General features: G+C 37.4%; 3 protein-coding genes and 1 long non-coding RNA gene across 8 annotated transcripts in view; 1 reads left to right on the plus strand and 3 right to left on the minus strand.

Annotated features, from left to right (window-relative positions):
• Window positions 1-665: 665 nt before the first annotated feature.
• On the minus strand, window positions 666-4,645 carry kiaa1143 (KIAA1143 ortholog). Its single transcript, XM_030157712.1, has 3 exons — window positions 4,442-4,645; window positions 4,014-4,161; window positions 666-1,731 (listed from the first exon to the last, which is right to left on the minus strand). The coding sequence occupies exons 1-3, from the start codon at window positions 4,634-4,636 to the stop codon at window positions 1,517-1,519; spliced, it is 558 nt and encodes a 185-aa protein (XP_030013572.1). The 5' UTR covers window positions 4,637-4,645; the 3' UTR covers window positions 666-1,516.
• Window positions 4,646-4,928: 283 nt separating this feature from the next.
• On the plus strand, window positions 4,929-14,212 carry LOC115435360 (transmembrane protein 42-like). 2 transcript variants are annotated; one of them, XR_003937686.1, is made up of 5 exons: window positions 4,929-5,166; window positions 6,524-6,670; window positions 6,744-6,951; window positions 8,690-9,123; window positions 14,083-14,212. XR_003937686.1 is itself a non-coding variant. In XM_030157714.1 (3 exons), exons 1-3 carry the CDS (start codon window positions 4,969-4,971, stop codon window positions 6,885-6,887), a joined length of 489 nt encoding a protein of 162 aa, XP_030013574.1. In that variant the 5' UTR covers window positions 4,930-4,968; the 3' UTR covers window positions 6,888-7,794. The 2 variants fall into 2 exon arrangements, 1 of the variants encoding a protein (XP_030013574.1); XM_030157714.1 differs by lacking the exons at window positions 8,690-9,123; window positions 14,083-14,212 and having other exon boundaries at window positions 4,930-5,166; window positions 6,744-7,794.
• Window positions 13,921-24,071, minus strand: part of zdhhc3a (zDHHC palmitoyltransferase 3a) — a 29,115-nt gene continuing 18,964 nt past the window's right edge. For 3 of the 4 annotated variants that reach the window (XM_030157711.1, XM_030157708.1, XM_030157709.1), the window contains one exon: window positions 13,921-14,320. In XM_030157711.1, coding sequence (XP_030013571.1) covers window positions 14,070-14,320 — 251 coding nt within the window. In that variant the 3' untranslated portion in view covers window positions 13,921-14,069. Of the gene's footprint in view, window positions 14,321-22,098; window positions 23,853-24,071 lie in introns of those variants that run through there. The other variant, XM_030157710.1, reaches the window with a different exon arrangement.
• On the minus strand, window positions 16,165-20,159 carry LOC115435361 (uncharacterized). The gene is made up of 2 exons (XR_003937687.1): window positions 19,762-20,159; window positions 16,165-16,194 (listed from the first exon to the last, which is right to left on the minus strand). It is a non-coding gene; the product is annotated as an uncharacterized LOC115435361 (long non-coding RNA).

The raw sequence follows: 24,071 nt of genomic DNA on the forward strand, positions 1-24,071 counted from the left end.
TATGTTCAAAGGCACATAATCATGTAAGAAATACATGAGGAAACATAAAAAAAACTGGATATGATTTCACTAACCGGTCGGTACTGGAATGATATTCCATCAAAACTCATGCAGCCTATGTGTTCAATTTGAGGTCATGTGTCTGAGTTCAGGAAGTAAATATTACACTTGTGGAAAGCACAAAAATATGATTTTCATGTTTTGAAAATGTTTCTGTCAGTAAAACAATTTACTGTGAATTATGGATTCATTCATTCATACATTTATTAAAATAAACTCTTTTACAAATATAAAAGTACATAAAGTCAAGGTCTTGGTGGAAAAATAGCAGTTTTGGAAAAGTCTGGAATTTTTATTTGGATAGAGCAAACATCCTGTTTATTCTATTATCCATTATGTTAAAGGTTCTTAAAATTGATCTAAAAATACAACTTTTACCTCTGAATGCAGTGGAGTGTAAGTGTAGAAAGGATGAAAATGGAAGTATTGCATCAAGTTCAACTGCATCAAAACTGCATTTATGTGAAGGATCTGACAAATGGACTCTGAGACTTTCCATCTCTGTCCGACAACAGGAACATATTTACAAAGACCTTCATCTTAAAATCTACAGATATTAATAAATGGAAAAGTCAGGATCACTGATGCACAAAAACACAAAGGAAAAGTCTTCAATTCGATTTAATGTTTTCATTTTTAACACATTCCATAAAAAGGCAAAAAACAAAAGCAAATCCACATCAAAAAAAAAAAACTGCATTGACATGAATGCATCGCTTCTACATCAACTGTTGCAGCTCCGTTGTCGAAGCTAGAATATATTTATACATTCAATCAATGATTGAATGTATCACAAAATTCTACAATAAACACTCACTGATATCGCTATGACGACGACACAGATGCATGAATTAGCAGGAGTTTGGATTATGTCACTAACTCTGCATCACATGTAAAAAAACAAAAAAAAGGAAATACATAGACTTACTGAAGGAACACACTGGTGAGTTTGCATATTGAGTCTTTTTAACTTCAGTGTGATGTTGAGGGCATCACATTGTTGCTTAATTATGCAGATTTTAACCCTTTAATTGTGTTGTTAAATGAACAGGGAGTCATCAGTGTCTGTATTCAGTAGGTGAATGAAGGCAAAAATACACAAACTGTTCTTTACATTACAAAAAAAACAACAGGCTTCACATTGGATGAATTCATACAGAACCAGTAACTGTTAAAGTGGCAATTTGTGATGTTTTCAGTTTTAAAAACCTTTTAAAAAATTAACCAAAATTACCAGCACAGTGTAAAGACATTAAGTCAAAGATAATGATATTTTTTATTACAGAGAAACAGTTTTCTGGTTAAATGTTGTTCCAATGTGTTGGTAATTCGAGTTTGTTTTTTTTTATCATAATGTTAGAAGTTGCCCCTTTAATTGTGCCCCTCCATTTATAGGTGATTGTACTGTGGAAACACAACTGAACGTCACCCTTCAGTCATTCTTCACCTTTAACTCTCAGTCCTCATCTTCCTCCTCGTCGCCTCCAAATGACAGAAGGCTGTTGTTTTTAACTTTCTTTCCAGACTTCACTTCCTTCTTCTCCTCCTCCTTCTCATCTTCATCACTCTTCTTCTTTTTACTGGAACTGGCAGTGATTCCCTGGAATTTGTCCGAAGACGAGCGCTTGACCGGTTTCTTGAAAAGGATTTTACCATCGGCCGGTTTGTCATCTGTGGACAGACAGGTGTGTGATACTTTAGTCCTGTTGGTGCAGAGCGGTGGTGGAAGGAACTTTTACTTCAGTATTGCACTGGTACAGACTCTTTATTTGGGTATTTTCCATGTTATGCAACTTCACTCCATCTCAGAGTCAAATATTTTACTCTTTACTCTGTTACAGCTTTTATCCAGAGGCGGTTAGAATAATGAACTCTTGCTGAACTTGAGCCCCAGAATGCACTTTAAACTGGCACTGCTGTGCACTTTAGAAATAAACCTTTTTAGTTATTTATAGGTAATTTTTAGGGGGGGTTATTATTGTTTTTTTTATATCAGTATTTTATTGTTTTTATCAGTAATTTATATTATTTACTAAATGCTGCTGACAGTCAGGGACCTGAGTAGAATGTTTCATTTCTGTGTATTCTATATGCTGTAATGATAAATAAATTTGAATCTGAAACTGAATCTGTTACACGTATCAATGGAAGATGATTAGGGCCACTGGAGAAAAAAAGTAAGGTCCAATATATTTTTTTTACTATTATTCTGAGAAAAAAAGTCAGAATTCTGGCTTGAATCTCAGACTGTTATAAATATATTTTTTTTATTATTGTTCTGAGATTAAAGTCAGAATTATTTTTTTCCAGAATGCTGACTTTAATCTCAGAATAATAAATTAAATACACTGGACCTTTTTTTTTTTTTCCAGTCACCCTAATCCTCTGACGTACTCATCTCAGCTTTCATGCATGTAATTTACACTGATTTCAGGTGCATTTACGGATGGAGAGAATCTAAAAATCCTTTTGTATTAGCTGGAAAATGAATTATCACAAAGATGAAAACAAAGCTGTTGAAACTCAGTTTATGAAAAGTTGTGTTTTTATCTGATAAATAACATTAGATATTCTAGAATAGGATGAATTGCTGTAGATTAAATGATACAGAAATAAAAGTAGTAAATGATTCAGATTTTTTTATTCATGCACTGAGAAAGAAAAATATGTTACATATGAGCACTTTACAACAGATGAACATGAAAAGGAACCTCAAAGAAGCAAGAGTGCTTATGGATAGGGGACCAAAGCAACTGACAACATCCTCACCCACATCCCCCCTCAACCCCCACCCCCCAACAACGTACCAACATATTCATCACCACCCACTGGCACCACTCACACACAGTCATCGACATATTCCACCCACACAAGCATCCACAAAATCACACATGGGTACACACACACACACACACACACATACTCAGACAGCATCATTAAAAAAAAACAAACATGATTCTGACAGAGGTTATACTGTATTATACAAAGAAAGACAGTAATTTCTTACCGAGGTGAAGTTAGCAGCGGGTTGGATATTCAACAGACATTCAAAAGCCATCGCCTTAGGGACTATCAATAAATTACTGCTGTAAATGTTTGTCTTCAATAGATTCTTAGTCATGTGACCCAGAGACTTCAAACCAGTCTCAAATTATTATTATAATAAAGAGGACCTTTAGGAAACAGTGGTGTTTCCTAAAGGTCCTTGAAGAAAAACAGACATTTTTGGGTAAAAAATATGAATAATATTCATAAAAAATATTATTATAGACTGGAGAGAAATATTAAGTGGTGTTTATTTAAGGTCCTGCTTATTATAATAATTTGAGACTGATTTGGAGTCTCTGGGTCACATGACTGAGAATTTATTGGAAATAAACAGTTTTTCATAAAAAATATGAATAACATTCAAAAAAAAAATATTAATATAGACTGGAGAGAAATATTAAGTGGCGTTTCCTAAAGGTCCTTGAAGAAAAACAGACATTTTTGTGTAAAAAAATATGAATAATATTCACAAAAAATATTAATATAGACTGGAGAGAAATATTAAGTGGCGTTTCCTAAAGATCCTCTTTATTATAATAATTTGAGACTGGTTTGGAGTCTCTGGGTCACATGACTGAGAATCTATTGAAGAAAAACATTTAGAGCAGTAATTTATTGATAGTCCCTAAGGCGATGGCTTTTGAATGTCTGTCGAATATCCAACCCGCTGCTAACTTCACCTCGATTAATTTCCTTAACATTTTTTGAAGGCAGAGAAGGAGCTCAACCTTAAATATCTACAAGAAAAAGAAAAACACACTATTGCAGCAGTAAAATGAATCCAAATCATGATGGTGAAACACTGACTTTTTTGGCTTTTTTTGAGAATACCATTAGTAGTTTTACTTCAGTAACGGAGCTGAATACTTCTTTTATCGCAGTGCTTTTATGTGATCTGTTCATACCTTTGTCTGTGGCTCCTCCACGCGTTCCTTCCTTGATCTTCTTCGCCTCCTCCGCTGTCAGATCTCCACTTTTCAACACCACAACCTGCGGTAACTCATCCTCTTTATCACTGCCGCTGTCGTCATCCAGTGTCGGCATCACCTGACGCTGAGAGAGGGAACACAAAGAGCGGACACTGGTTCAGAAACAGCCTGTGGACGCAGAAGGAACCAGAGCTGCTCCTGCAATGACTTTGAATGGCAGGGCCTGTGTCTACTACGAATACCAGGTCTTTTTAATAATCCACCAAACAAATGCCAGCACTAAATAACTCGAAGCTGACACAGTCTTATATATCTGTTAGATTTGACAGTTTAATAATGACAGCTAATGCTACCCTCTGTCCAGGGCAGCTAGCTTATTAGCCAAACTAGCCGCCACTTCCTACCTTAGTATCAACTGTCGGTCCTTCTTTGTACCCAACGTCATTTTTAAACTTCTTCAGGAAAGAGGGTTCTGATGGTTTTACCCACGACACCCCACTGGCTTTACCTTTATTCATTGTTTTAGTCAAAATGTTCAGGATAACTAACGGGCTAAAGGAGCATCGGTGTCCTCCACAACAAATATACGTCATCAACATGAGCTGGAGTTTGTCACATGACTTCAGAATCTACCGCTATTGGTGGAAATGAAAACCGGAAATTACGTTAACGGAAATGGAAAAGAAAATGGCTCGTGCCTTTATAATAAAAGCATAAAATTAATAAAAAGGACACAGAAATACGGTTTTATCACAAGGTATGGAAAAATTTATAATGTTTTTATTAAATACTCAGACTAATTGTATTGATTTGATGTAAATTGTAGGATTTATCGTGGAAACTCATCTAGCGGAATATTAGTTTGAAAATCTTTTCTTCCGGTTTGTATCCGTTTATTTTGATGTGACATTTGTCTCTAAGTGTCCTGTGAATGAAGCGTGTTTCAGCCTCTGCAGGTATGATTTCTGGCTCTTTTTACGCGTTATTAGCGGGGTTTATGGGAGCTACAGCCTCTTTGTGCGCCAAACTATCCCTCGGTGCGGATTATCTGAAAGAGATATGTGAGTCTGGGCTGAAAAACGGCGACGACTGGAGAGAAACAGGCGGAGGAAAGTCCACCTGTGACTGGGTGAGTCCAACTGGCAGTAAACATGACATGTTTTTTTGTTTTGTTTTGTTTTTGCAGGGTTGAAATGAGCATACACATTTATTTCTCATTCTCTTTTCTTCACATACAAGAAAATACAAGAAATATGTGCACAGTGTCAAAAGATACACAAAAAACTGAACTAAATGTGTTGAAAAGTAAAAGTCACTGTTTAGTTTGACCTCTGACCCCATGACAAGAAGCAGCACAAACAATTAGAAACACCTGACATGTGTTGAATGAAAACTGGTGTAAAACATCAGGAAATGAATGCATTAAATCTCATATTGTCTGAACAGAAGGGTTAAAGACATGTAAAGTCCAAAAGGAGCTGACAGTAAATATAACCACTGTCCTCAGAAGTATATTAATGTCAGTTTGTGTTGTATTTATGGAGATAGAAGTTATTAGGTCCAGCACAACAAACTGACTTTTTTTTTTTTTTTACGTATTTATACACATCAGACAGGCCTCCTCTCTGTCTGTTTTTAAATCCCTTCTTAAAACCCATCTTTTCTCATTGGCTTTTGAAACCATGTGAGATGTTTGAAGGGACTATCTTTATTCTATTGTTTTTATTTGGTAATGGTTTATTGTTCTTATTTATCTATTTATTTTATTTATTTTGTTGTTTTTAATTGTGTGGCTTTTTATGTTTTTTAATCTATTCTTGTATTTTATTCTTCTATTTGGGTTTTATTTATTCTTGTGTATAACACTGTTTTTCTTTTTTTGTACAGTTTCTATGTCTTTACATTTATTCTGTATTTTATACTTCTATTTTGGTTTTAAATATTCTTCTATGCAGCACTTTGGTCCACTGCGGTTGTTTTAAAGTGCTTTACAAATAAGATTGGATTGAATTAGATATTTGATTTACCTGCTGCATAGGATTTGTTGAATGTTTTGTCTAAATTTCAGCCCAATCCACTGAAAAATGAGCAATTTTAGAGGCTGAGGAACAGATGAAAGCAAAAAGAAATGACATAATGCAGTGATTTTCAGCTGGTCCTGGACATGTTCATGTTATTTTCATTTTTTTAAATAGAGTTTGTAGTTGTAAACATTTTCATAATGTAATTTTACTTTTTGCACTAAAATAAAGAGAAAATCTTGAGGGTGTCTTTTTCTATATGTTATTATGTTGTTGTTGTTGTTATTTTACTGGTTTGCTCCACTTGAAATCACATTGGTCTGATTCTGGCCCCTGAACTAAAATGAGTTTGACCCCCCTGGAATAGATGGTCTGGTCTGAGGGAAACTGTGTAAAAGGTAAATAAATGCAGATCCTTCAGTCTTCATAGTTTATTTCTGACCTGTGCTCCTCTCGTGCCTTTAGCTCCACCTCCCTCTCCGTCTGCTTTGTGGAGCTCTGCTGTTCGCCTGTAATGCCGTCATGTGGACGTTCTTCTCCAAAGCTCTGAGACACTGTTCCTCCTCAGCCAGAGCCACCGTCACCACCACAGCGTCCAACTTCATCTCCTCTGTGAGTCCTGTGTCTTCACCTGCGTCGTCCTGTTTTCTGGATACTCTGTGACTGTTTGTGTTTGTGTGTTCAGGCCGTCTTTGGCAGACTCATGTTTGGGGAGCTTCATGCCGCTCTGTGGTGGGTGGGCATCTCTCTCACTCTGTGTGGGCTGCTGCTGCTTCATGGATCCACGCCTCAAACTCAGCCACTAGAGGGCGACAAAAAGGACAATTGACATCTGTTACCTGGTGGAAGATTTCCTCAAACCATGGACGCTCTGGAGTTTTGAAGACACTTTGGTAACTCAGTCTTACTGTTAAGTGCAATTCACAGATGATTATTCAGCACCAGCAGCTGAACAGAGCAGTCTGAAACTAAAAACTAAATGCACTTTGTTTTTTGAGATCTCCTTCATTCTGTTTTCCTTCAGTCCGAGTGAATCTGAAGCCTTTAGAACTGAACACGTTTCCTAAATGAAAACTGAATCCACATACAAACAGGAGACGCTGTTGTGTTTATTTTTGGATGATGAACAAAACGGTTCTCATGCCAACAGTCTGCCACGTCATGGTTACACAACCCACTGGAGCGTGATTGTGTGAGTGAAAAGCAAGAATAACACAAGGTTATTTATGTAATTTATTGTTCCTGAATGACAGGAACTTATCTTTGAGACTCGATGAGGAAACTTTTCCGTGGAAGTTTGTGGCTGATTTTAATGTTACGTCTACCAGTGCTGTAGTATTCGAGACCGGACTCGAGACCAGTTTCTGCTTTCTGGGTCTGGTCTTGGACTTGACCCTTCAAGGACTCGGTCTTGACTTGGTCTTGGACCCCAGTGGGAGGAGAAGGACTCGTAATTTCAGAGCGAGTCCTCGAGACCAACAGATTTTTTTACATTCATGTTTGCAACAAAAAAAAAAATCCAAATATCCATCATTACAAATAAATTTTGATAATAAAAAAAAAACATATGGAATGTTGACGGGCATTATTTGAAAAGTACGTGCCATGATGCAATGCAAAGATTCTGTGTTCAGTGAGTGTCAGTGACTTCAGCTGCTGAGACAAGATGAGTGACGGGTCAAAACGGACTTGGTTTCATGGTGGCAGCCTCGTCCCCATCACTGTCTACATTTACTGTTCAGACCTTTAAAAAAACACCTGTGAAAAGAAGGATACAAGGACCAGAAGCCTATTTATTTATTTATTCGTTTGTTTGTTTGTTTATGTATGTATGTATGTATGTAAGTATGTACAGGGTGGGGAAGCAAAATGTACAATATTTTGAGGCAGGGATTGAAAGACAGTGTATGACCAATTAGTTTATTGAAAGTCATGAGAATTTATTTGCCACAAGAAAATGTCCATAATAGAAAATGTTTTTATTCTATGTGTCCTCCTTCTTTCTCAATAACTGCCTTCACACGCTTCCTGAAACTTGCGCAAGTGTTCCTCAAATATTGGGGTGACAACTTCTCCCATTCTTCTTTAATATTATCTTCCAGACTTTGTCGTAATAGTTTTGCTCATAGTCATTCTCTTCTTTCCATTATAAACAGTCTTTATGGACACTCCAACTATTTTTGAAATCTCCTTTGGTGTGACGAGTGCATTCAGCAAATCACACACTCTTTGACGTTTGCTTTCCTGATTACTCATATGGGCAAAAGTTTCTGAAAAGGTATGGATAATAGTGTTAGGTATGATTATGACATCAGTATATGTTTGGGTTCAAAACAACTGACGTAGTGTCTGCTGAGAAAAAACAACTAAATGTTCATTGTAAATTTTGCTTCCCCACCCTGTATGGATGGATGGATGGATGGATGGAAGGAAGAATGTATGGAAGGAAGAATGTATGTATGTATGGATGAAAGGAAGAAAGTAAGTAAGTAAGTAGGTAATGGTCTGACCTAACGTAATCGGTCTTTTCCTGGATGTCGTTGCTCCGTCCACAGGGAACAGATGCTCACTGGTTGGTTTGTTGAGTTTATTGTGTGCATTACTGTCGCTGCTATGAACTTAACTCACCAGATCTGAGCCTGAAGGAGTTTTAGGACCAACATGATGGACATCGTTCTTCACCACCATCAGAACTCTGAACCAGGGCCCATCTGTGAGGACGGTGCTCGTCCTACTGAACCGTTCAGAGACGCCGTTACAGACGAACGTGTTGACCTCAACATCTGGACGAGCCCTTTCATTTGTAACCAGGTCACATTCATGTTCTTTCTCCAGCGACAGAATCCTTGAACCAGGATGAGGTTTTGTCAGTTCTTCTCTGTTCATTTTTTGCAGGATGTCGAGCTGGTGTGAAGCCCACCTGCACTGATGTGACGTTTCTCTAACATGGACCCAAACGACTCACAGGCAAGATGAAGAAGATGATGATGAAGATGACGCGTGTTGGTTCGTTTATCAGGGTTATGGAAAACCTACAGCGGATCCAGGAGTCGACCCATACAGAGGTGAGGAAGCTGGAGTTTTCCAACACTGGGAAATAAGATGTGTATGGAACAGGACAGAGAAGGTAGAGGGGGTTTAGGCCACGCCCACCAAAAGTAGAACATAATATATTCACTTGACCTCTTGGCCAGGTCACCTTTGTCGAAGGTCTCAGTCTCAGTGGGATTCTGTTTGGTGAAATAAAAAAAGAAATTCACTTTAATTCATGAAACACTTGATTATCCCAAGGCTATTCCCAAATTCATGTTTTAATCTTGATTTAATTTCCATTCTAAGTGAGACATAATTTATGCAACTTCAACTTTTCAGGAATCAGATGGAAATACATTCAAGAAATAGATAAAATATTAGACGTATGAGGGGGAATATCTTTATAAAAACTATTTGAACATTTTCAGTTACAGGTAGAAAGTGTTTGACTACAGTTTGGACACGTGTGCTGCTGCCAAATTAATAATTCTACCCGAACTCTTCTCCAACTGTAAATCTGTGCAAAGGTTTACATAAGTCACAGGTGTCAAAACTGACCCGCCAAAGGGTCCAATGGGCCCCTGGGGTGAATTTATTGAAAATGAGAATCAGTTCTCAACTAATTTACCTGGTTAAGTAAAGATGAAATAAATAAATAAGTACATAAATTTGTGAAATGCAAAAATTACACTGAACATATTAAAAATTAAGGATGTTAAATCCATTTTAGTTCAGGTTCCACATTCAGATCTAAAGTGGGTCAGACCAATAAAATACTATCATAATAACCTATAAATGACTACTACAAATGTCTCTTTTTTTTTTTTTTTTTTTACACTAAAACAAAGTAAAATTACAAGAAAATGTTTTCATTTATAAACTAACTGACTAACCTGAACAAATATGAACAACTTGAAATGTTATGTAATTGTACCAATGTTCTGTCTGTTACTAAATGTTTGGTGTATTTGTAGATCCACTGTGATCTGAAAGTTATAATGTACATGTGGAAATGATAAACTGAGGTAGAATATTAGTAAAATTGCACTTTTTTTTTTTTTTTAAGGAGTGGTATTTTGCTTTTTTTAATGGAATTATACATTTTCAAACATTTCCCTGTGGTCTGCATAAACTGTAAATGCTCTGCTTGGGTCTGAATTCTTCATTCATTCAACTCCACAGGCAGACAGAGCAGCACAGCCAACAACCTGGAGGGGGCGGAGCATGAAGTGGCTCATTTGCATTTAAAGGGCCAGCGCTCCAAACCACCTTTCTGGTGTCATTACTCAGAAATAGTGTTGAAGATGGACCTGTGGAGTTGAATTAATGAAGAATTCAGACCCAAGCAGAGCATTTACAGTTTATGTAGACCACAGGGAAATGTTTTTAAATGTGTAATTCCGTTTTTTAGCTTACCAGCTGACAGGCCGTAAGCTATTGTCGTCATGCGGTGTCCGTCGTCGTCTGTCGTTTGTTACAAAAACTTCAATCGTCTTCTTCTCCGAAACTACAATTCCAATTGACTTCAAACTTGGTATACAGCTTCTTTATGATGATGTCAACAAAAGTTAGTGAAATTATTTGGATCTGGATCTGATTCTGGATTTGGTGCCACTTTGAAAAATTTCCCCATTATAAGAGATAGGAAGTGGATGGATGCAATAACTCAGTAAATATAAATGATATCCAGTGTAAATGTCTCCAGTCCAGCCCTGATGGGGAGATGACCCAAACATAATGTCCACATGCTGATCAGGATCTTCTTCTGGATCTGGAACTGACGCAAAATTTCACATGGGCTCTTATGGGAAAAACATTTCAGTCGTCTTCTTGTCCAAAACTCCAGTTCTGATTGACTTCAAACTTGTTATACAGCTTCTGTATGATGATGTCAACACAAGGTAGTGGAATTATTTCCATCCGGATCTGATTCTGGATTTGGTGCCACTTTCAAAAATTTTCCCATTATAACAGATAGGAAGTGGATTGATCCAATAAATCAGTATCAATGATATCAAGTGTGAATTAGAATTTTTTTTACAGATGTGATTGGAATATGAGCAAAACATGGACTATTTCTGTAATAGAATAAATACACAGAACTGGGGGAGAATAAATGGCATCTGGATACATTTCCCAAAGCTTTGAATTTGGCCGGTCAGCTACAGGGCCATTGGTCCGATTTTTTTAAAGCTAAATATCACTCCTTTAAGAGCTGGGGTATTATTGTTTGTTAATTATTTAAACCTACTATAGAACCTACAGATTAACACAGAACTGAACTAATACTCAATCCAGCTCTTTAAGGCAGTTTCAGACCAGTATGTGATCCCGGTGGCCACACCAGTAACAAGTGAAAGTATTCAAGACGCTGCCAGTAAAGTATGAGTATGAAACATGTCAGTTTATTTAAAAAATAAAACCCACACGGTAACATTACACAGGAAATGAACAGAATGTAAACATGAGTGGTCCGTCCAGCACCCGTTTAGCAGTAAAAGCCCTTATCCAGGGGCGGGTTTCAACCGACGACAGGCTCCATGTCATATGTGCAACAGAGTGAAACACAGGACAAACAGTGAGTAAAGTTAAACACACAGGACGAGAGGAATGAACACGTACAATACAAAGTGGGTTTGTCCCCTTAGATCAGATTTAAGGCACAGTGTGAATTCAACTCCTCATGAAAAGGCAGAGTGGTTGGAAGCAGGTTTAGTGCTACTGTTTATATTCGGCGTTATTGATTAGAGGCTCCATGTTTCCCTTTCAGAAATACTTTGGTTATGCCAGAACAGCAGAACTTCATCCATCTGAGGCAAAACACTGAAGGTTTGGCTGCGTGGGTTTAAGTGGCGCTACGTTCACACTGCAGGTTTTAATGATCATTTCAGGTTTTTGATGAAATCGTTTTGTTTTGGTTTTTTTTGCCTGGTTTGTTCGTATTATAATCCAAATGTTGGACTGGTGTGTGAACAGTCTAAGGTCTTTGTCATATTCGGTAGTAAACGTAAGGAGTGAATGTGCACGTGTGGAGGGAGAGTTACAGCTGGAGAACGGAATGAGGAATCTTACCCAGTGTATTTTTCTCATTTCTAGTCCAAATATCTCATCACACTTAACCCTTTCATGCATGAATTATGAGAACCTTAATCAAGATTTTTTTTTTCCTGAGTGTTTTTATTCCTCTTTAGGCATAAAAAAAAAAACAATGTGATTGAATTTTTTTTTTTTTTAAATCAACCTGTTTTTCACAGAGTTACAAAAATGTCCACTCAGCTACACCATGAATTTTATTCTTGAAGCAAAGAAACATGTATTTAAAACCCAATATCATAAAGTGATATGAAAACAGTGAAATGAAACCATGTTTAATGCAGCTAATCTGATGTTTTCTCACATTTTAACATATTCTAATACTAGTTATTACTCACTTCATGGAGATAATATGCAAAAAATAAATATTAACAATTGATTTCCACTCAAGAACCAATCAAGAACAGCAAAGTTACAATAATGGTGTGAATGTCAGTTTATGAGATGTTGCTTAAGTGTCCACAGTGTTGGCTGATATGGAACTAAAACAACAAAACCCATGAATATACAAGAGAACAGCTGGAGAGTAACTGTCCACTGGAGTGACCACTATGTATGAAAGGGTTAAAATAAGACATAACCATCACCTAAAGCACAGGTGTCAAACATGTGGCCCGGGGGCCAAATCTGGCCTGCCAAAGGGTCCAGTCTGGCCCGTTGGATGAATGAGTGAAATGCAAACTACACTACACTTATACTAAGATATTAACAATCGTTTTAGTCCAGGTTCCACATTCAGACCAATTCAATCTCCTAATAGCCTATAAACACTCACAACTCCAATTTTTTCTTTTTGTAAATGTAAATATTTTCATGTATTTACACTAAAACAAAGTAAAATTTAGCAAAAAAAATCTGAAGAACCTGAAATGTCTTAAGAGAAGTACAATTTTAAAAATATTCCACCTGTTACTAAATATGTGTGATCTGTAAGTTATAATGTACACGTGGAAATGATAAACTGAGGCAGAAGTGTTACTTTTTTTTTTTTTTCCAGTTTGTTCATATTATTCACATTGAAAGGATAGTTTGCAGATGTAAACCTTTTCATAATGTAAATTGACTTTTTCGCTCTAAACATAGAGAAAAGTTTGGAGTTGACATTATTTCTGTATTATTCTGTTATTATTTGACTGGTTCGGCCCACTGCAGATCTAATTCAGCTGAATGTGGAACTGAACTAAAATGAGTTTGACAGCCCTGAATTAAAGAGTAACTTTTCAGTGAGATATAAGAACTGATTTTTAGACAACAGATCTGGAAAATCTTATTTCAAGAAATCTTACCAAGTTAATTTTCACTTGTTCCATCGGCAGATTTTTTTTGCTTAATTCAAGATTTTTTTTTTGCTTAATTCAAACAAAAAAATCTGATTTACACCACATATGAAAGTGGCCTGGGTCTGATTAGAGAAGAAAATAAAAAAGAGACTGATCTCATGAAATCGCATTGTATGTCACTCCAGTTCTTATGGCATTTGTCGTGCTATACGTACGCATTTTCATCCTGTTATTCAACGCTATCTGATCCTGTGTCAATTTATGCCAAGATCTCCGGTTTACATAACCCTAACCCTCAGTGCGTGGTATTTGACGTGGCGTGAACCTACAGGTGAAAAGCTTATAATGCGTACAGATAACACGCTAATTAAAAGTGGTGTGTACATTTACGCAATTTCACGATATCACCTTGAAAAAAAATCAGATTTGTGTTGTAAAAAGTCAGATTTGGGCCTCTTTTACCTGCAGTGTGAACGTAGCCGTGCGTAGTGGTCCATTCCCTCCTTGTCATAAACTATGTACAGTAATAAAACATTTAAAGACCGGCTACATTTAGATTCAAAAAGGCTTTAAAAATATAAATAAACTCCGAACGGTGGTGTTCCTTATCTGTTTAAGGCCCTGATCGAGTCCGTCCGTGGAGCTGGGACTAGCTCAGCGGGATCTCTATGACGTCCTCCTCGATGATTTCCCCCTGTGGGACGGTGACGAGGTCCGGGGGGGTCCTCCGGCAGCTCAGCCCGGAGAAGGGGCTGCACCAGGACAGGGAGAATCGGCCCCCGAACGCCGCCTCCATGGCCTCCCAGCACGGCACCTTCCCCCACTTCCCCGTCTCCCCCTTCAGACGCTCGATTCCCTGGAGACGACAGAGGACGTCAGGTGAGAGGACCTGGGGGGGGGGGGGGGGGGGGTCTGGAATACGTCACTCAGAAGCACCACACAAACACAACGATGGGAAAACTGAACACACACACACGTCACGGGTCGGCTGTTTGGGCAGTTTTCATGCACTTTACATCCGTCGAATCCCATCTTTGAATGTCAGTTTGTTGCCATATGGACTTCACTGGTGGAGTTGGAGCTTCCTTTGCCCTGAAGGCCACGGATTAGGAACTAAATCCACAGCTCTAGCTCTGAAAAACACATTTAAAGTTCAGCCGAAGTTCACATGAAACTTCAGTGCGAGTCTAATGGTAACTTAGTCGTGGAAATCACAAAGGACGTTCTGGTATCCTATCTGTTTTACCCTTTTTGGATTTATTTGAACCCATAAAGACCCAAACATCCACCTGTAACCAAAACCATCTACTGATCTAAACTGTTTGATACCTATTGATCCACTAATCCTACCAATACATGTAAATAATTGGTGTAAAATACAGTTTGTCGTCGTTTCATGGTCATCAGATATGACCCATTTGGACGTTCAGAGGCTCCGTAGTTACCATGGAAACGCTGTCATCTTCTACAACATTCCATGCGTTTACGTGACAACTTTTATTCCTGGTTTAATCTGATTAAACGTTAGATCCTATTTCAGATACCCATGTAAACACCTTATTCCAGTTGAAAAAGAATAGTTCGGAATAAATTTAAATCCAAATAAAGTCACTGGTTTAATCCCCTTTTAATTCCGGTCTAAATTCTTCCTGGACATGTAAAGCCTTTATTCTGTTTGGACTTTATTCCTTCCATTCTGCACATGCTCAGTGTCTTGTCCTGTGGCGATGACGCACACATTCTGCGCTGGTGGAAGAATATTCACAGCAGTCTAGTCTTCCCAAAGCGTTCCAGTGGAATATTCTGATGGGATCTACCAGCCTGGAAAACCCTGAAGGAACAGTTCAACACCTGTTTTTTATTAATTCATTTGTCATGAACTAATGAATTTGATAAGTGGGCAAATCAGTTTGCACTGCAGTGCACCAACTGCCTTGTTGTCACAGCCCTTCCGTTAGCTTAGCTTAGCCTAGCTTAGCATAATGGCTTCATTCCTCTGGTCAGACGTAGCCAGGCGTTTATAGGTGATTTATAGTATTTTATGAGTGATTTTGGTAAATTCAGTTCTCCCTAATCATTCCTTTAGTCCGCTGGGGTCAATATGATCACAAACTGAGGCTCAAATCATGGCGATGTGACTTACTGCAGGAATAAAATCTGAGGAAATAAAAACTAATGCAAAGCTAAAACACTAAAGCAAAGCTAGTTTAGCGCATGAATCCCTTCCAACAAAAAGATTTTCCAACTTTCGTCAACACAACAGTCCCAAGATTGTATGAGTGCAGTAAGTCGCAGATCTAACGAAATAATTTGAGAGAATCAGATTTCACAAAATCACTTACAAAAGACGACAAATCACCTTTAAAAAACTGGCTACGTGTGACCATGGAAATGCAGTGACTATGCTAAGCTAAGCTAACAGAAGGGCTAAGCTAAGCTAACAGAAGGGCTGCCAGAACCGAATAAACATTTCTCATGTAAACCTTTATTCGGGTTTAACATTTCCATGGAAACAGATGAGAAAATACTTCAGTTCCAAATTAATTTCTTCTGGAAAAATAAATCGGATTTAAAAAACATCATGTAACCGCACCCATTGAGTCCCCAGTAAAACCCATGGAGTTGGATCAATGACAGTGGATGGAAACACTGGGTTTATGTTCAGTTAATGAAAGATGTTACTGAAAAAGTCCCTTTTTGTTCAGTTTTCTCTGTTTTTGATATAATAACCTTCAACTTTAATCTGAACTTCAATGAACATCTTCATGATCAGTAAATTAAATATAGAAAAATACCTGATTTTCACTGAAAAAAAAAACACAAAATAAAGAAGATATTATAATAAATGGTGATAAATAACTTAAGAAATGTTAAATATACAATTTGGGATTTGAGACAAAAGTAACACTGGGCTTTTATGGGTTAAACATAGGTGTGTGTGTGTGTGTGTGGCTCAGTCAAATGCACAATTATGTCTGGAAATTCATTTTGGACCATGTTCAGTGATTGATGTGATTTTTAGGAAATATTGTTGGTGCAGGTGATGCTAAAGGGGGGTGACTTCAGCTGCAGGAGGTTTAGATAACACCGGTCTACAATTTTTTAGAAATGATTTGCTTCAGACATTAAATGTGCGAAATGTTACGTATTTTAATAAGATTAATTGGAAAATAAATGACAAAAGTGCCGGTTTGTTGATGTTTTCAAGGTATACGATAAAGTGTTATTACACACATATATTGGTTTATCTACATTTATATAATAGTTTTATAAATCTTCCACTAAATAGAACCTGTAAAGTGAATGTATTCTAATGTGCAGACAGTGTTTTGAAGTAGATCTTGTAGCTCTGACACAAATATTCCTTTGGAGTCAAACCCATTCTCTCGTTAATTCTTGAATTTCACATTTTGACCCAAGGCTGTATCTTGGAAAGTTCAGCCAACCAGCATTTTTTACTTGATTTTTCTTTATCAGTGACTCTCGTGGTAAAATTTCATTACTTTTATTCTGGAAGCATTTTCCTTGTAGACCAGTGTAGTTGGAGAAGATCAATATATGTCAACATTAGATGGATCCTTCTTAGAATCAAAAATTCAACTATTTCTGAGTAAGTCTATGAAAGTGGGACAGAAAGGAGACAAACCCTTAGTTCCATATGAAGTCAAACATTAATCTCCTCCAGCTCTAACTAAAAATTGTCAACTCTTAAAAAAAAAAAAAAAAAAAAAGGTAACTGTTTTAACTAATGGAGAAAATTATTATTGGTGCACATCCCCATTTTACATTTTGTGTCTGATAACACTGGGTTACAAAAAAATGTTTTTTGCAAGTTGTCTAGGTTTTTTCAACTGAGTTACGACCATTTTGCACCGCTAAATCCAAAAATGACATCTGTTTTTCTCAATCAGGTCAGGTTTTTTTGCTAATTTGATTTTGAAAAATGTGATCTTCTCACAAAATATAATAATTAATACCAAAATAAGATTGGTAAGCACACTTTATGAAACTTGTGACTTGATTCCTGTTAGGTACAATGGTGTATTCACCGCAGATGTAGCAGAATACGTCAGGCTTATTTTTGCAAGATCTTCTGACTTGTAATATTAAAAAAAAACAATCATAAATTGGCAAAAGTAAAACCTTCAGAACTCGTTTATTGCAAGAAATATGAAAGAATTTTGTATCATATGATGTGAAAATGCCCATAAATGTAAGCAAAAATGTTCAAAAGCCAATATGTAGCACAGTTCAGAAAGTTGACCTGATTGAGCAAAAATAATGTGATTTTTGGATTCAGCACACCAAAATTATCGTAAATCAGCTCAAAAAACTTAAACAATACATTTGTTGTTGACCAGTGTAATTAACAGCAGGTACATAGATTCCTTCCTTCAAAGACAAACGAGGGTTCTTTTCCACCTTGTGAAAAAGTCTCCATCAACCACAGACTCTAAATTGTACATATGGCAAAAGAAACTGATTGATATTTTTCCTGAGATTCAGTGTTAAACATCAGTTGTGTTTCTTTAGCTTTTGATGAAAAAAAGCCCAAGAGCAGAAAAAAAAACTTTAAAAAAATAAATAAATAAATAAACCCATCATGCACGGTCAAAGACAGAGCAGTCAGGACATGCATGGAGCTGCACTCGGAGCTCACTCATTCATTCTGAACGTTTGGTTGAATCTGAAACAGCAACAAAAGACATGAAACAGAGGAGCTTTGACTGTGGCCTCCGGGTCGGATCTGCATGCTCATGACGTGGAGAAGCTGGATGGAAAAGGTGACCTCTGTCGTGAGCTTACCTCGGTCAAGTTTACAAAGAGTTGTCTGCTTCAGAGAGCTTCTAGGCAGAGAGCGTTATCAACCAAAACAAATGCATGAGTGTGGAGAGGACGGAACAAACGGCAACGGGGAAGGAGAATGAAAGGACGGAGTGAAGGGGGCCGGGATGAGGGGAGGGATTAACAGCAGAAGCCTTTTAACGTGGTCGGAATGGAAAACCTGCACCTGGAAAACAACCACGCACAAAAGCAAACCAACACGCCTTGTGCATTGCAACTGAGAAGTATTTATTCTCTGCACGTGTGCTGAAATATCTTCAGAATATTTAGAAAGAATTTCTGTAAAAAACAAATCGTCTTCACCGTCACTCTCACCTGCAGGGATTCACATACGTTAAAAACTAAACTAGCCTTCACCTGTACCATGCATTCAGAGATAACAAAAATACACACAATATCATGTAAACAAAGAGTAAAAAGAAGAAAATGCACATGTTTAAAACCAGAGCACTTCAGTAGCCGTTTTAGTACTCGTGTTAACTGATGTGAAAGGTCAAAGGTGACGGGTTAATACTTGGTTAGATCTGCAGTTCGGTTAACGTCCTGCTGCGGTCGGATAGTTTACGACGTTTCCCTTTGACTCAGCAGGATTTAACGTCTCTAAGTTCTCATTTACGCAGGTCATTATTGTTCTTGGTAGTTTTTCTGGGTTCAACTGGACTAGTTTTGCTCTTTTGGAAACGTTTCCCCTCCATAAACACATGGTTCAACACTGGAGAGCATTTACGATTCACCAGTAAAACCCATGGAGTTTAATAAATGACAGTGGTTGGAGATGCTTGTTTTTACACTAAGTTAATGATATTTACTGAGAAAAAGTCACTTTTTCTTTAGCTTTCCCTGTTTTTATACAACAAGTGGTTCCAGGCACAACAAACCCCGCCCCTCACGCATATTGTAGCTTATTTTGGCATCGATCCAGCCGATGTCACCATGTCAACTGCCTCTATATATGTCCCAAGTCTGAAGTAAATTGAAACAAAATGGATGTTTTATATAGACATTTAAAATTTTGCTCATTATAAGTAAATGGGAGAAAAAAAGATTTTAAAAATTCATAAAAAAGCTGAACTTTGACCTACTTTTCCCAAAATGTAATCACATTTTTTCTGGGTCAGTGGCAATCTATAAACCCAATTTTTTTTTTTTTTTTTCTCTTTTTCTATGAACCCAATTTGGTATGAATTCAACTAATAGTTTTGCTACGACAGATATTTGATATTTCGCCCATTTTAAGTAAATGGGGGGAAAAAAAAAAAAAATTCATAAAATATGTGAACTTTAACTTATTTTTCTCAAAATATAATCAGATCTATTCTGAGTCACTGATAATCTATAGACCCAGTTTGATATGAATTCAACCAATAGTTTTGCTGCTAGAGTGTTAACAAACAAACAAACCGAACCAAAAACAATACCCCTTGCCTCTCCCTCAGGGGGTGGGGTCAAAACCCTCAAATGTAGTCTCATCATGATAATTAAAGTACATGATCTGTAAATTAAATATAGGAAAGAACCTGATTTTCACTGAAAAAATGCTAAATACAATGGATAATATGATGACAAATGGCAATAAATCACTTAAAGGTTAAATGGAGTAAAAAATAAATTTGGTAACTGCCATAAAAGTACCACTGGGTCTTTTAAGATATGGAAGAACAACCACCACAGACCCCTCCCCCTACAGGTTTAAAAGTCTACACTACCTCACCAGCAAATAGAACTGAAGAACTCTAAGGCTACGTTCAGACAGCAGGTCTTAATGCATAATTCGGATTTTTTAGTGAAATCTGATTTTTTCGTGTGCTCGTTCATATTCCACATTAAATGCGACTTCTATCAGTTTTGAGTCTGAACTGAATGTGACCCTGAAGTGACCCGCATGCACAAAAGAGGTCCTGACGTAATATGTGACCACACACTGTGTTTACAGCAATAAATATGGAGGGATGCAGAATTGTGACATTTGTCGCATTTCAATGACATAAAGGTCGGATAAATGCGACCTGGCTGTTCAGACTGACATTGCAAAATATCAGATACACATCAGATTTAGGACCACATATGAAAGTGGCCTGGGTCGGATTGGAAAAAATCGTATTAGTGCTGTTCAAACTGTCTTTAACAGATCGGATACAGGTCACATATGGACAAAAAAAAAAAAAAAAAATCGGATTTGGGTCACATTTGCCTGCAGTTTGTCGCAGTCTTTGTGTACTATGTGGACAGAGGGAGGACACCAGACATGCACTAACAGGTGAACAGGTCAGTCTAAATGAATGTGACAACAGTCGCTTTTCCATTGGAGATCTGTGCAAAACTTTACCCATATTTACTAAATGATCGGATTCTGGTCACATATGGGTAAAATAATCGGATTTGGGCCACATTTGCCTGCAGTCTGAACGAAGCCTTAGAAGAGATAAAATGTTTTCAAAAGAGCAAAACTCATCCGGTTGACCCTAGAAAAACTACCAAGAAAATGCAGGATTTAACTGTTTTCTGCAGAAAAGTTCTTGTTCCTTTTGAAGGAAATCCAAATCTTGTGTAATTGTACGATCTGTTGAATTTGGCACACGCTCACAACATCAAAACAACACAAAGGGCTGTTTTCATGCACAGATAGGCAGCGTCTGTGTTACCCGTCTATGAGAAGGAAAAAAAAAAACAAAAAAAACTGGAGTATTTTACAAAGTGTTTCACATCAGCCTGTAAACAACATTCTGACAACGTTCCGCTGTAGTTGAAAGACGGGTTAAGGTAGTACTGACTGGAACCGCTTCCTCGCTCAGCGACGCGGGAATGATTCAGCTAAACTTGGCACGGTCGAAGCAAACGGGGAGATTCTGCACAAACACAAACCTCATGGCGTTTTTGTCCATAAATAGAAAGAAAAGTACATGTGTGCTCTCTGTCGGCGGCTTCGTTCATGTCGAGCATGTATCAGAGAGGAATCAGGGAGCGTGTTCCACATGGAGGCAACATGGACGAATACGGGGATTTAATGCACGGGTTTATACGTTTGTTTCAGCTGATGTTAATTTAAAAAATAAAGCCAATCCTGTGAGGCTTAAATACAAGGAACACTTTAACAGAAATAAAACAACTGTCATGATCTTAAATCTACTGGTCATACTGTTGTTTTTCTGTTGTGTATTTCCATTTAATCCGCTCAGAATGGATGTGTTAGGACTGAAGCGTTGGTCCGTTCTACAGTGGAACCGTTTAAAGGGTTATTTCATCCATGTCTGGAACACACTGCTGACTACTGCCTGACAACACGAAGGCTTAAAGGGCCAGTTAACCCCAAGTTTAGGAATCTGTCAGGGAGCGTCGGGTCATGCACACAGTTCTGGTTCATCCCTCTCAAGTCAAACTGCTATAAAAAATTAAATTAAATGTATACCATCTCATCAGACATGAACGAATGATTAGATTTTTTTTTTTTCCTGAATCTGAAATATTTGACAAAGTTACTTAATACAACATCTTTGAAAAGTAGGGCTGGGTAATAAATATACAGTCGCGTAAAAATTATTAGACCATGAAAAGTCATCAAAAACAATAGTTATGCAATCCAGTCCTAACTCCTGTGTGTATCATGTGACTAAAACAGACAGAAAAGAAAACATGGAATCCCTAAAAGCACTGTTTTTGTCAGTACAATCACATCGCTATTGATGTAAGAAATGAAGTGATTTTGGTTTTTATCAAGAAAACATGTTAAACAGGTAGATATCAGCTCTGAAATTCAACTCTTACGAGCTATTTTTGTTGTTATCATTATTTTCGTCCAAACAAATGTACCTTTAGTTGTACCAGGCATTAAAATGAACAAGAAACTGAAGAAAACAAGGGGTGGTCTAATAATTTTTTCAGCGACTATAAACCAAATTCATTCAATTAATGCAGGTTATGTTTTCTGAAAATAATACAAATGACAGAATCTGCATAATTCCTCTGTAGAAGTTTGATGCTCAATGAAAATTATATTATGATGTTATTATTGCAACCTGTTTGCTTTTTGTAATGTACACAGTCTGACCCAAAAGTGCTATGGTTTTAATAGTGTGATTCATTATATAAGAGATAAGCAGTCACCATCCTTCCCTTTAGTCCTAGTTTTAGCTTGGAATTGTGGGACGTTCATCCCTTTAGTTTGGCATTAGTTTCCTTGTCTTTTTTCATCTCTTTGGTTCCAGTTTCTGAGTATTTGTGTTAAATAAATCATTATTTTGTACAGATTATTTTGTCCTTAATTTACGTTACGCGTCCCTTATTTACCTCTTGACTTTAGCATCAAAGGAGATATATATTTAGCTTTTTTTAAATGGAATTATGCATTTTAAAACACTTCCCTGTGGTCTACATAAACTGTAAATGCTCTGCTTGGGTCTGAATTCTTCATTAATTCAACCCCACAGGTCCATCAACAGGGACTTTGTTTTTCAACCACGCATTAACTGTGAATATGTTTCTACAGTTCTGCATGACAGGTTTAATGAAGAGTGAGTATTTTTGGATCAAGCTTTGTCTTCAGTTCATGTAGCAAGAACACAATCATAAATCATCCTTGACACAGAAAAAAAAACACTATCGCCCATTTAAAATTCAAGTAATCAATTTTTTTCCATTTGTTTGACAATTATTGATGTTTTTAATAATTCAACCTGATTGTTGGATGAAATATATTCATTCTCAATGTTGCTATCGAGGTTTTATTTAATCCTATGCACATTAACACTCTTGTAAGTTCTGCTTTTTTGTTACTATTTATCTTACGTTCACATGGACAAAAGTTACTTTAAAGTCTTAGTCGTCCGTAAAATTTGGAAAAAGACAGATTTCTTTGGTTATATCACCCAGCCCTAAGGAAAAGTTTTAAGTAAATTAAGAAAATTTGTGCAGAAATGTTCCTTTTGACACAGCTCAACAAGGTTTTTGAGGAGTTTTCCAGAAACTGCCTGCATGACACGAGTCCAACATTAAAAACCAAGTGAATGTGAGTTTGTGTTGAACTGACCCTTTAAGAACAGCAGGAGAAAAGACAGAGCAGGAAAAGAGAAGGCTTCGGATACAACAGAAATAGTAACAGCTCAGAAAAACACACAGATCCATCACAGTGTTTCACAAACTCAAAGTGTTTCTTTTTCTCTGCAACTCGGTGTACTCAACACAACAGAATCAAACGGATAGCGCAGTTAGTCGGCAACACAAAAAGCAGGTGCAAAGCTGTCCATGGCTACTGTGGGAGACAGAGCGTACGTCATGTTCAGCGTGGGGGGGAGGGGCGAGGGGGGGGGGGGACGTGGAAGAAAACCTTCTGCTCGCCCCCTTTTTCCCACTTTGGTTTTGACCCGGTGGCCTCGTTCCCTGCGCTGATCTCACACCACATACTGGTAAGTCTCCGCCTTCCCGTGGTCGGGGGTGGAGAAGGGGCTAAACCACAATAAGGAGAAAGGGTGTCCGAACACCGCCCTCATGTTCATCCACTTAGTTTTTTTAGCCCATCTTCTCTCTTCCTTTTTCAACTGCTCTATGCCCTGAAAACGAGAGACAACCAAACTTCAGTTGGCGTGTCAGTATTCAAATCAGATTCTATTTAACCCAAGATGAAGCAACCAAAAAAAAAAAAAAAAAAAATGTCAATTTGCCTGTTTCTGAGGACGGCCATGAATCCAGTATTTGTTTCTAAAAGTCTGACAAGTTAAGAGCCTTTCACTGCCTCTGTCAGAGGGCTGGTTTGGGTGTGTTTCATTTCG

The sequence above is a fragment of the Sphaeramia orbicularis genome, chromosome 16, assembly GCF_902148855.1.
Source record: "Sphaeramia orbicularis chromosome 16, fSphaOr1.1, whole genome shotgun sequence".
Taxonomy (NCBI): domain Eukaryota; kingdom Metazoa; phylum Chordata; class Actinopteri; order Kurtiformes; family Apogonidae; genus Sphaeramia; species Sphaeramia orbicularis.

Bases quoted from the DNA above. Each gene is read 5' to 3' on its own strand.
- LOC115435360 (XM_030157714.1), top strand. From the start codon at position 4,969: ATGAAGCGTGTTTCAGCCTCTGCAGGTATGATTTCTGGCTCTTTTTAC. The intron at 5,167-6,523 runs GTGAGTCCAACT...TCGTGCCTTTAG, and splicing joins GAAAGTCCACCTGTGACTGG to CTCCACCTCCCTCTCCGTCT. The intron at 6,671-6,743 runs GTGAGTCCTGTG...TTGTGTGTTCAG, and splicing joins CGTCCAACTTCATCTCCTCT to GCCGTCTTTGGCAGACTCAT.
- kiaa1143 (XM_030157712.1), bottom strand. From the start codon at position 4,636: ATGTTGATGACGTATATTTGTTGTGGAGGACACCGATGCTCCTTTAGC. The intron at 4,162-4,441 runs GTAGGAAGTGGC...TCCCTCTCTCAG, and splicing joins GACCGACAGTTGATACTAAG to CGTCAGGTGATGCCGACACT. The intron at 1,732-4,013 runs GTATGAACAGAT...GTCTGTCCACAG, and splicing joins TGGAGGAGCCACAGACAAAG to ATGACAAACCGGCCGATGGT.